General features: G+C 39.2%; 1 protein-coding gene and 1 long non-coding RNA gene across 2 annotated transcripts in view; one reads left to right on the top strand and one right to left on the bottom strand.

Moving 5' to 3' along the window:
• The window catches only part of LOC143377062 (uncharacterized), a 48,394-nt gene extending 43,952 nt beyond the window's left edge, over positions 1-4,442 (top strand). Inside the window, exon 2 of the long non-coding RNA XR_013087235.1 lies at positions 2,713-4,442. This is a non-coding gene — a long non-coding RNA (uncharacterized LOC143377062). The remainder of the gene's footprint in view (positions 1-2,712) is intronic.
• Agps (alkyldihydroxyacetonephosphate synthase) lies at positions 27-12,351 on the bottom strand. Its single transcript, XM_076826673.1, has 6 exons — positions 11,973-12,351; positions 11,239-11,328; positions 4,307-4,587; positions 3,330-3,618; positions 2,005-2,314; positions 27-1,106 (listed from the first exon to the last, which is right to left on the bottom strand). Exons 1-6 carry the CDS (start codon positions 12,059-12,061, stop codon positions 333-335), a joined length of 1,833 nt encoding a protein of 610 aa, XP_076682788.1. The 5' UTR covers positions 12,062-12,351; the 3' UTR covers positions 27-332.
• Positions 12,352-13,045: the final 694 nt, after the last annotated feature.

The raw sequence follows: 13,045 nt of genomic DNA, 5'->3' as shown, positions 1-13,045 counted from the left end.
ATAAGTTGCGGATAATATCGATTAAGTACTATAAGTAAGCGAGTCTTGTTTATTTATAATAACTTATAAAAATGTCGATACAATTACAATTCCGTATTTGTACCAAATAACACCACGGTGCATGTTTTATTTATATATATTATGCTAGTCTCTCTCTTTACCACCATTTCTAAACCATCAACGACGAATCAGTAAAAACGACAATACCGATTGTCTATTCACTACCGAATTTCCTCTTTAATAGGAGTCAATACCCTCCCGAGTTAAATGTTACCCCAGTGTTAACCAAGTTCCGACCTATCACAATGTTATGTTTCGTTGGCGTTCAGTGTTCACAGTTTCGACACACAGCTTGGATCCAAATTGCCGGCCGCGAATATGTTATGCGGGTCCAGGTGAGCTTTCGCAGCCCTGTACAAGGACACCCCTGCCTCCCCGACAGCGTCCGAGTAGAAGCAAGCACGCAGTTTGCCCACGCCGTGGTGGTGGGACAGAGAGCCGCCGTTGGCAAGAATTTCCTCGCGGGCCGCGTGCTCGATGGTCTCGTACGTATCGACAGGGTCCGATAGGTTGCTATAATTAAACGCCATGTAAAAGTACACGCAGCAACCTTCGTCGTACGTTTGCGTGATGCGGCAGGAGATGAAGTGCTTCTCGATGCCGTGCTTGTAACACTCCCTTGCCACCCGCGACTTCACGTTCCTGCAAAGCGGCAGAGCGCGGTTCCAGGAGACCGACGTTTCAAATGACTCCGCTAAAATGTGGTAATCCAGACCGAGGTCTCTGATGTACGCTATAACGAACGTTAGGACGTAGCCTCGCTCGCCGTTCGTCTCTCCGGCTGGTATACCACTGTGTTGCTTGGCGATGTTATACATCTTTTGCTCCTGCGCCGCCACATCAGCCACCGCGTCGCCTTCGAATAACAGCGTGACCACGCATATCTGGTCCCATTTGAAGCCTTTTATCCTGGTGATATAGGCTTGCTTCAGCCCCTGCAAGAGCAAACTACCCCACCCTGTTTCTGGCCGCAACACTTGGCCGAACTGAAACTGTTCGTTGTCCATCAAGCGTACACTGGCTGGCTGGCATCGTTCCTTGGCTACCTGCACGTCAATATCATAAATAACTCTGTAAGATTGAGCGAGAATGGACTTGATGGCATTAACCCCCTTAAGGGGTTAGACCACCTTGACCAGGTCAAGAAATATCAAATCTTTGGGAATTTATTTCTAAGTGACAAAAACACTTTTATCGATAAAATTTTGTTCGATTGGTTGAAAAATAACAAAATAGCTTCACTTTGAAGCAGAAACCTCATTCTCGTGTGTAAGAAAAGGGACTCTATTTACGCGTCAGGTAAAAATTAGAATATCGACAAAAATTGACGGTCGGGCGATAGAGAATACATTTAAGAACATCTCTGCAAAATTGTATGAAAATCCATAGGGATTTACTTAAATTAGAGCGTACACCGTTTCGGAAAACGTGGTTTCGAGAAAAACGCATTTAAAGTTTTCAGAATGTTTTCAAATATATCAATATTTAAAAAAAATTATATATATTATTCTAAGATGTCTCTATCTTCATTGAATAAAATTTTAATCGAAAAAAGTGTTATTGTCACTTAGAAATAAATTCCCAAAGAGGCGATATTCCTTGACCTGGCCAAGGTGGTCTGACCCGTTAAATTGGGGTTAATAAAACACAACACCATTGTGCAGGGCCGGTGGGACCCATCATGCAAGTTATGCGCCAGCCAAAGGGGCGCTAAAAAAAACTATATCGCGCGCTTAATAATAAAGGAATCCAACTCCCACATAAACAAAATGTAAACGAAGGTAATTCTTTTTTTGTACTCCGTAAGAGCAAAACATATTAAATAGGAAACAGGTGCAAAATTTGAGTCGCCGAAAATTGTCTTGCATAACGGCGCCAACCAATCTCGCGCCGGCCCTGCCATCGTGTGTCCTTGAGGTAATGGACCTGATAATAATAATTTACCTGACGCAATGCCATTACACCAGCTTGGAAATTCGGGAAAACTATGCTACCGTATTTGACTACTTTTGGTATTGGCCTAATCTTCAGCACTACTTCCGTGACGACGCCCAAGGTTCCTTCGCTGCCAAGGATTATGTGATCGAAATCAGGACCACACGAAGCTCGAGGAACCAGTATACCCCTCTCCAATGTTAATTCAGGATCTTCAGTTCTACCAGTGACCATTCTCACTCGCACAACCAGGTCCTCGATGTTCCCGTACCGATTCTTCTTCATGCCACTGGCCCTCGTTGCGACCCATCCACCTAAACTGTTCTTTCAAAAAATACAAACGTTTACGCCAGTAATCGTCAGGTATCTCATTCATACTAAATGCAGTCGTTTAATGTGAAACTTTCCGAGGGACGTAAAAGAAAACTGTTCAGAGGGGTGAAGTATACGCTAAAAATAATCACTTCAATTTTTCATAGAATATACTACGATTGTTCATTGTGATACTGACAAGGGAAGATCCCCAACCCGAAAATTCAAGTTTAAGTAATTTTCTACTGCCCAAATTCACGCTAAGGGGGTTGAAATTGGCCCCCGAAAATCCGGCCATTTCCCGATTTTGTTTTATAACTCGCGAACTGTAAGAGATAGGAAAAAAGTTTTCAAACAAAAGTTACTTCTTTCAATTAGGACTACCACTTGGTAACAATTCTTAAGGATCGCAAGTTATAAAATAGCCGGATTTTAAGGGATCAATTTCACCCCCCAAGAGCGAATTTGGGCACCAAAAAAAATTGCGTAAATACCTATATATCCTCTACATATCCCCAAAGTTCCATAATTTTTTAAATTTCCGAGTTGGAGACCTTCCCTTGTGAGCCCTTAAACAGCTTTGGTTCCCAATATCATTAAACATTCGAAATATTTAAAACAACGCTCCAATGATATTCGTATGAGCCAGTGGTGGCGAACCCGCGGGTCAGAAAACCCACGAGTTGATTTTTATAAACTTATTTTTATATCATAAAAGAGAGAACAGACAATCGGAAATATTAAAAAATTAAGGCATAACAAATTTTTCTGTTAACAAATTTTCGGTGCTTCCAACTTATTGGTACCCTTTTTCACCACCACCCCCTTTCCAAGTCACGCCACTGACTTAGTGACCCACGGGCTAGTATTAAAAAAATAACGAACAAAATTTGACCCACTTGTCAAAAAGGTTCGCCACCACTGGTATGAGCTATTAAAACTATCGAGCTGGGCGCCGGTTGATCAGCAAGTTAGATACATTCGAAGTGCCGTAAGTGCGTTGTTCATAAAATATTGTGTACCTAGAAAACTCGTAAGAGTCTGGCTCGTGACCAGAAGTGAGGCCTTGGAGGCGGAGTTGCTTTTCAAGGTCCTGACCGATGATACCAGATTCGCAGCATGCCATTAAATTCTCTCTGTCTATCCACAATATTCTATTCATCTGCGAGGTGTCCAGCAACGCTATCGTTCGTCGTTCATTTGTGGGGCAAGACGCCGCGCCACTGACGCTCGTCCCACCTCCGAATGGAATACAAACGGCTCCGTATCGGGCGCATACTTTAATTATTCTCACGACGTCCTCGTGGCATTCTATTGGCGCAATACAAACATCCATAGAAATAAACAAGCTTATGCAGAAGTTTAAATACATCCAGAAAATTCCTCCCCAAAGTATATCCCATTTCTTCTATTCCCCTAGGATCCCCCCCTATCGCGTCTCCGTGTTGCCCGATTTAACTGCTTCATAGCTCATTCGCGGGTCGTGCTTGAACGTGGATACACCTTAGAGAAATTATAATGCGCATGTAAGTCAAGGTTCGGGAGCTCGCTCGTCCCTCGCCGCCTTCCTAGTCGATAATACAGTAGAGCTGCAATTGCACGGCACGAAGATACGGGGCACTGGACGATTATAAGGCGTTGCTACTAAAAATAAATACATCTGATAGATAACTAGCATCTGTGTCAGAGATACCAAAACTAAACCCGCGGCTCTAATCCATTCCCCCTCGATACGCCTTCGTTGCCATGCACATGAGCGCTAATTCGCGCTGCGTTCTGTTTGCACGTTCCAGTCAAGGTACGGCACGTGGAGGGGACAGAACTCGCAAAGGGGCCTCACCCGTGGACATCGCTAATCTATGTTACAAGATATCCCGAGTCAGATGTCGCGCGAACGGTAGAAGCAAATTTCCCTCGGCTATTACATAGGAAATAAGGGAAACGCCTTGGAAGAGTTCTATGCTGCAAAGGTGGGGTGGCAAATTTGCGTGAAACTCACTTGGCCAGAGAACTATGTCTGGTATACGTTTCAACATTCCATGTTTCAATGTGAAAATCTCTCGTAACGTATGTCCGTGGGCCCTAATGAGCCGATCAACGCCTTTCGTCGAATATTCAATCTTTAATTCCTGGATGGTCTCTAAAAACTCCAGCGATATAACTGGCTCCGGGAAATTCTTCGGCAACGACTGGGAATCGATTTTCATCCTCAGATCCACGTCTAGTATGTTCTGCACCCATTCAGAGAAATACGGAAGTTCTTTGTTCCCGATTGGATATCTGTGAAAATAAAAACATCTAACATTAGGTATGGGATGTTTGTGCAACAGCAAAAATTATTTTGCACCTCGCATATGCTTTGATAAAAGGCTTATCTATCTCTTTTGCATCTATCTCCCTGCATTTTCCGATCATAGATGAATAAATTATCGAGCCGTTACGTGGCCATTAGCGATAAGTACCATTATTGACATCAGGCGATAGAATAATTCATTAGCAGAGACTAATTAGTTATTCATTGCTATCGCCCGATACACATAAACTATTTCGATAAGATTAGAGATTTTTTTCTCTTAGCACCCGAAGATAGTAAAATTATTCATTTTCACTCTTCATTTTATTTCAAATAGGAAGTTGAAACTTTTAATGGGAACAATGTCGTTGCAATTGCAACTGCTCAGAATGTTTTCCAATAGCCACAAGCTGCTGAAAATTTAATATTTATTAAGGCACATTTACTACGTCTTCTTAAAGAAATTGGGAACTGTCGGTCTACCTTTAACAAATTGATAAAAATAGGGAAGTGAATGATTTAACCTTTCTGTTTGTGTAAAATTTTATTACGTCGTTAGGGCTAATTGGGGGTGTAAGATAAATCTGAAAACGTAAAAACGTAGAGGCAACTATAATCGTACAGATCAGTGACACGTATGACCCGCAATGATGTGATTAAATTGGATATCTTATCGGGACGATTACTCTGAAATCTAATGACGTTTTTACTCCAAGTGGAATACCACACCTCTGTTAGTAGGTACTTACTCATTGGAACCTCCCAAAGAGAAGTAAACGATTACAAAATTATGTAAATATTAAATACTGAATTTAAAACACTTCTGTTTTAAGAAGGGGAAAGGTGCCTAAAACGATCCCTCGGGGTAAAATGATTCCTGGCTGTTCTGCGGCTATTAGTGCTGCTTACTTCTTAATATCGATGTACAAAAATTCAGCCTGCACGTCGTCAAGTGTCGCGCGAATTACTGCCTTTTATGTTTCGTTACCGAGTGTAATAATTTGAACGCTATATTCGACCACTGAATGCGAGTTGGATGTTTGGTTAATGTAAAATGATCCCAGGGGGTGATTGACAAAATTTGAGTCTGTGACGCTGATCTCCTTTTCTTAAGCCGGGAATCCATCTAGAAGCTAAGCTATGCTATGCTATGCCATGCTACGTTTTAAAAAAATTAGCTTCAATACATTCCTATGGAACCGTTTCCATCAAAAGCTAAGCTAAAACATAGCATAACATAGCATAGCATAACTTAGCTTAGTTTTCAGGTGGATCCCCGGCTTAAGGATGTATAGAAGTTAATTTTTTAAAACTTACCAGAACACAGCACAGCTCAGCTTAGTTTTCAGGTGGGTTCCCGGCTTAAGGATGTATTGAAGCTAATTTTTTAAATCTTGACAAAACATAGCATAACTCAGCTTAGCTTTCAGGTGGGTTCCCGGCTTAAGGATGTATTGAAATTAATTTTTTAAAACTTAGCAAAACATAGCATGGATCAGCTTAGTTTTCAGGTGGATCCCCGACTTAAGGATGTATTGAAGTTAATTTTTTAAAGCTTAGCAGAACACAGCATAGCTCAGCTTAACTTTCAGGTGGATTCCCGGCTTAAGGATGTATTGAAGTTAATTTTTTAAAACTTAGCAGAACATAGCATAGCTCAGCTTAGTTTTGAAGTGGATTCCCGGCTTAAGGATGTATTGAAGCTAATTTTTTAAATCTTGACAAAACATAGCATAACTCAGCTTAGCTTCGAGGTGGATTCCCGGCTTTATGTTTGTGAATTGATTTGAAGTATTTCTATTCACTGATTATGTACCAAAAATTATCTAGATTTGATTTTTTTTTAAATTGTTTTAATTTATTATGTTCGCATATTTTGTGATTGAATTTAATTTCTGTTTTCATCTAAATAAATCAATACTTTTTAATGTTCCTCTAGGGGTCACTTTTCTAGGGATCCTTCAAAAGGATCATTTTATACACACAGGTGTACAAAATGATCCTTTAGTATGCCTTCACAAAAATGCGAATAAGAAATATAATCGACCAGGTAGCTAAAGTTGATCTAAGCCAACAATAAGGCAGATAAACTACCTCGCAAAAACTACTTTACTTTTATTTAAATAATGTGCATTTGTATTTTGTATATAAGTTACGCCTTAAGGGGGTCGTTTCAGACACATTTCCCCTACTGCAATGAAGATAATTGTCTGAATTAAGACAAAACAACTGCTATTTCCACTACTTTACAGTGTCGATAGAAATAAGTAACAGACAAAGCGTTTGCATGTGTAAACAAAAATGGAAACCACTTTGGACGCTTCGCGTCAACGGAACGTGCTTCGTGAAATACGTGGGCAAAGAGACCTCTCATATCTTCATAAAAAAAAAAGAGGATACAAATCGACTGAGAAAATTATGCGAAAAGGAGACTGCGGTGCGATAAGGTTTAAAGCTCGTTTCGAAATTAACACTTTTGATGCGCATCTGGCATTCGTTTGCGTTCATTAGAAGTCGTTAGCTGGACGAAAAGGCAAGATACGACCGCGTCGGATCTACCAAACTGACAGGGCGCACGTAAAGAAGATGGAATTTCTCGCGTCTGCCTTGCGACATCTCGATGGAAACGAGTTTTACGAGAGTGAGTGTTACGGTCCCATTTGATGCGCAGAGGGACCCATTGGCATGCTGCTCTATTGAAAGACGCGGTGAAAGTTTCGAATAAATTCGAATTTACATGCACGGATGTAAAATCCAGCGGTGTCCCCATATTTCTTCACGTTGTCATTAATTACAACTTAATAAGGAGAAATGTCTGTGATGTGCCATCGCGCGCTCAACACAGATGTATCTACCTGGGCTGCTGAAGATTTGTCAAAGAAATTTGTCGCGATATCTGTCTTAAACACGAACATCTATTTTTGTCGCCTCACGCGTTCATTCATTCACGTTTTATCGCAAGTGATCGTTAGAGTTTTATCACATAATTAATTACTACTCGCAGAGTTCCCCCTCCACGCAGAAGAACTATAGCGGAAGAGAAAGTGGGGGGGACTGCGGTTCAGCGCTAGAAGGAACTCGGAGCTACGTAAATAATCAGCCGAGACTATAAGCAAAATTTTACGAGGTGTCGCTCGCAATGCGCCGTTTCCTTTTAATTTTGCATCCTCTTGCCAATTAGAATGTCTGGAGTTTCGAATCGAGATGAATTTCAAGGCAAATTAGAAGGACGGGTTAGTGCGTAAATATGTTCTTTTTTTTTTTCTTAAATTCTCAGACGTCCGAGATATAAATTTGAAATCTTACATTCAACGGTGGCACTACACATGCGGACTCTTGTTCGAATAATATTTTGCCCACTGGTTTGACTAGTTGCGATCATTAATATTCGCTATATCAAATAGGAAACGCACCGTGGCGAAATTTTCGAGGCTCGCATATTTGCATTTATAAATCAATTATGTCGTTACTGTGCATTTATTAAGCTAATATTAGAACTCCTTTCGATATACACCTGTAGTCGATTCGCGCCTCTATTCGCAGGTATGTTTCATAATGTTTAAGTGATTTATTATACGGAGTGCGCGAGACACTGTTTTGCAAGATGTTTTCTCGAAAAATTAGTGAAGACGGAAATCAGATTTCTGTTGGTATTTCGTAGAGTGGTGTTCACACTTCGCACAGTGGTTCGCGTATGTGGGCGTTCGGGGGAAACAATCATAACTTCTAAACTAATGAATTTTTTACCGAAGATAGGGTTTCGACTCTACCCTAATATATTTTTTAAAAAAGAATACAAGTCTGCATTGATTCGTGTATAAGAAAATTTACATAAAAAGTATTTTAGCAATATTTACTCTTGCAATTTGTTGTCAACTGACTAACTTTTGTTGCATTTTTTTTATCAAATTAGTTTTATCGCGTGCGACGCGGTTGACTGATCTTCTAAAACTGAAGGCAACATTTGGGATGGAAAAATCAGGGTAGATGTCGTATAAAAACTTGGAAAAAGCGCTAAAGGCCTGGACGCTGAACGCGTTAATAACAATTTCAACTATTTTTTCAATTTGTGCAGATTTGTTCACCTTAAATATGACGTTACTATAAAGTTTAATGTGCCTTAAATTAATAATCCCAAGATCTTGGAGATACCCTTTGGTCCTTTTTTAAGCCCCAATGCAAAGTTGGTAAACATTTAGGATACAATATTGGGACCAATCGTTAATATTGCAAAAAAAAACTATTTATCAGTGTGAAGTATATTATAATACTAAATATAACTTATATAAATCAAATTATTCGCATAAATATTCATCAAAAGATTCCGTTGAAGGAAAAATCCTCTTATCTTTTTATCGTTAAAAATGTCCTGAGTTTATATATTCTTATAAAAAAAAATTATTTATTTTTACAGTGGTTTAAATGCATGGAACCAATTAATACAGGGTTCAGTTAGGTCCAGCTTTCTTCAGTAAATAAAACTACGCTAAACATGCACTACTTAAACCGCTGCAAACAGCGAATTACGAATGGAAAAGGTAAAACGGCAAAAAAGGAATGTATCATTTATAATACGTTTGGCGTTAAAGGGTTAAAGAAATGCACCGAAAATTTCAATAAATTTCTAGCATCATCTTTATAACAAATTGGCGAATTCAGTAAAAATTATGGGTACTATTAAAAACCACGTTCTTCTAATTGTATTTTAAGATATAAGAATTTATGGATCGTAGAGTTTAATTTTTTAAATTTTTAATAATTGCTCGAAACACTGTGCCTCGGTTTGGGCATGCACATGGGTGGCCTTGCCATCGCTCAGCATACCTATACATCAATTGCTACCTAAAGCATAAAAAAAAGGAAAGATTTCTTGCAATTCCCAGTAGATTAAATAAAAGCAATGCAGAAGAATTTTTATTTCAATGAAAGTCTGAAACATATGTATTCGTTGATACATATAATCGAATCGAGCTAGTATGTACACTCTGTCGTATTGATCATTGAAAGTTAATGTGGAAAACGACTTATAGAACGCTGACGAAGTACACGTGGTAGCAATTGATCCATTCTTTGCAGGTTTCAAATAATCGCCGAAAAAGTAAATTAGTAAAATATATATTCGCTGACCGATCACAATTAATTGAAGATGTTAAAGCCAAAAATACAAAGAAACGACGCTGCACGTCGGGAATACTAATTTCAAATTATTATGTATCTGTGGCAGTGTAAATGTTAATTAACAGCAATTAAATCCTTTCTTAATAAACATAATTCATCGTAATGCATTTGCTGGGAAGAATGGCCATTTTCACCGGACGAATTATCAAGTCTTCGTTAACTTCTTTTATGGCTTTTTGAGCCGCGTTTTTATGAGCCGAACAATAGCGCGGCAATTACCCGAATTTTTCGATTTTGCACACAATAAGAAATAAAAAGTGACAAATTATCGGATGACCTCGAGGTGCGCTGAAAGTTTATTTTTCATGCATTCTTACGTACTCGTGCCTACTATAGCTGATGATTTCGCTTCCAGAATAATATTTGCAATAGAAATACCTCAAATAACTGGCCGACGCGAAAATCCTCGAGGAAATCTAATATTTTCCAAGTGCTCATCATATAGACACTTATCAATATGTACCATTCGTTTGCTTTACCACTTTTCTGACGCAAGGCAGGTATACGTGGGAACCTTGGAGGACCGTACGGAAAATTTCTGAAGAAATGTGTGAAGCAGTTGAGCTTAAAATGTTGCTGTGCATTAAAGTCTGCGCGCTGTTTAATTAAAAAATAAAGCCTACTTAGAAATACGATTAATTCTGCTATTAGAGAATATTTATATACACTTTCATGTACTAAAATAAATAATCGAAATCAATATGAAATATTTATCAAGCGCTTCAATAAATTCAAGGGAGAATTGAACGACTGGAATGTAAATAACATTTACGGTGTATTTAACATATCGAAGCTGAAGGTAAAATATGCAGCATCATATAAGCATAACTGCACAAACTTATATAGTATATTTATACAATATCTATATATATATTTCATTGATAACAAATTAAAACTTTTATTCATTATTAAATTAAATCTCTACACATTATATATAATATTACTATTTTAGCAACTACAATTTATAATCTACATTTATAGATCAATTATTTTAATAAGAATAAATTTCTTATATATATATATATATATATATATATATATATATATATTATTTCTTATATATATATATATATATATATATATATTAAATTTATTCTTATTAAAATAATTTATCTATAAATGTAGATTTTAAATTGTAGTTGCTTAGATAATAATATTATATATAATGTGTAGAGATTTAATTTAATAATGAATGAAAGTTTGAATTAGTTATTAATTTTAATAAAGGTAATTTTAGTGCCAGCAACAGCGATTAAACTAAATTTGTAAGTTAATTTATTTAATTTTTGAATTATTTAATTTATTATATATATATTTTTTGTTATTGATAAACCTGTTACGAATTGAATAAATTTATTTTACATATTTTCGAACCAAATGCGTCTACTACTTTCAAAAGTTCGTCAAATAATGGCACGCAAACAAGCGATACAATTAAATATACGTCACAGACGACTTACCTAGTGCCGGTGAATTCCAGGACAGTATTTTCGTTTACGCGAAATTCCGAATCCTTGTATCCCCAGCCATTCCACTTCAGCAATTCTTGCCTTTAACCATTCGAACGAGAATACGATTATTTACCGCATTGTAACAGCACAGGGAACTACTGAAAGCTACGGGAAACTAGCGATAAGTGGCTGAGCGCGAGAGAAAAAAATAAAACGATTGAAATCGAAATTCGCGATACACACGGCGCGCGTTTCTCACGCCACGTGACTGATCGGAGCAGCCAATCGGTAGGAAGAGCATCGGGTCCTCGTATAGCAGTCGTACCCAGTAAACGGAATCGATTTTATGTTGGAAAAAAAAAAAATACGAACCGGCAGAAAGAAGCGATAAGAAACGGGCGAGGGTTGCGGCGTTCGCGGTGCTCGTCGCGCGAGCCGGCCGTAACGTCTCGCACAGAAAGTCGGACAACTGTTATCAGCGAACGTGGAGGGAACAAAAGTGACTATCGATTGATCTCTTTTTCTCTTTCACGCTCGAATAACGCAAGGGGTGGCTGCGAGCCTCGTAATATCTGCCGATGAGTCAGCTGGTGTTCGGCTCGAGGCGTGGCTGCAAATGTAATCAAATGCGCGACAACGTGCTTCGCGGCCCGGCGGGCGTTTTTCGCGGATATGTGTCACCCTTGGCCAGAAATTCCGTGCGAACTGACGCAAACCAGAAATCGCCTGCACGAGGCACTGACCTTTCTTTCGGCACGACACTCTGGAAACTGATGGGCCCGTTTAAATGCTCCGCATCGTCGGTCGTCCCGTTTCTCGTGTTAGCCGACATATCCTAATTGACTGCGCCGCGAAGGGCCTAACCTTTCGATTCCTGCACGACACACGGTCCAACGTAAGCGTAGATGCTCTCGAGCGCGCGCTCTTCGCGGCACTGTGTTGACTATTGACACGCGCACCGGCAAACCAAATTTAAATCAATAGAGCCCCCGCCCTACGGCCAAGACCGCCTCTACCGAGCGATCTTCTCCTCGCGAAGAGGACCAATCACTTATACCCGGCACAACATTCTCCCGTCGTAAATGACGAAAGCTTTCCCACCTACTAAGCGGCAGCGAAGCCGACTCACCAGTCACCACGCTCAGGCTTCCTCGCTCACATGTCCCCTGATGTATACGCTATATTACGTCTCGCCGGATTGAGGGATTCTTTTCATGAAAGGGATTTCCCGGGCGCATGCGCGACCAGAGGCTCCATATGAAGGACTCCGTAAAATCCGTACTACGATTATTCGGGTATTTTTGTATCTAATTACGACCACCGTGGGTTATTTGAAACCGAGCATCAAATAAGATGATGGCGTTTCAAATATCCGGGGAAGCTGGATTGCCGTGGATGCGTTCGATGTTGAAATTGGATTAATATCCGTTGGCTGCGGTAAAATTACTTGGCTACGTTGTGTAACGTGAAGGCGAACGATATTTGTGTCAAGTAAATAGCATGGAGGGGACCGATAGTGATGTCAGTAATTAGTCACTCTTAAGACAGCAGAAGCGTTGAATTATAAATATTGTACGTTATGTCATTTAGTTCCTTATGTTACTGCGAATTCGATGAGTTTTCTTCAACGACTTTCAATCAATTTGGCTGACAGTGTCAAATAAACGAATTGAAATTTCTATTCCGCGTGTTTCATTTCTTACGTCCAATTTAAAGTATCAATAAATTCCCCTTTGTGCATGTAACTAGAATAATTAAGTAAAACTTGCAAGCATTTACAGGTTCACTTGATAAACATTTTATTTGGCTAATAGGT

Source organism: Andrena cerasifolii, chromosome 1 (genome assembly GCF_050908995.1).
Source record: "Andrena cerasifolii isolate SP2316 chromosome 1, iyAndCera1_principal, whole genome shotgun sequence".
NCBI classification, from domain to species: Eukaryota; Metazoa; Arthropoda; class Insecta; order Hymenoptera; family Andrenidae; genus Andrena; species Andrena cerasifolii.
This window is presented reverse-complemented; position numbering and strand designations above follow the sequence as displayed.

Excerpts from the sequence above, each read along its gene's own strand:
- Agps (XM_076826673.1), bottom strand. The coding sequence starts at position 12,061 with ATGTCGGCTAACACGAGAAACGGGACGACCGACGATGCGGAGCATTTA. Across the intron at positions 4,588-11,238 it reads CTGGAATTCACCGGCACTAG|ATATCCAATCGGGAACAAAG; the intron begins GTAAGTCGTCTG and ends TTATTTTCACAG. Across the intron at positions 2,315-3,329 it reads GACTCTTACGAGTTTTCTAG|TTTAGGTGGATGGGTCGCAA; the intron begins GTACACAATATT and ends TTGAAAGAACAG.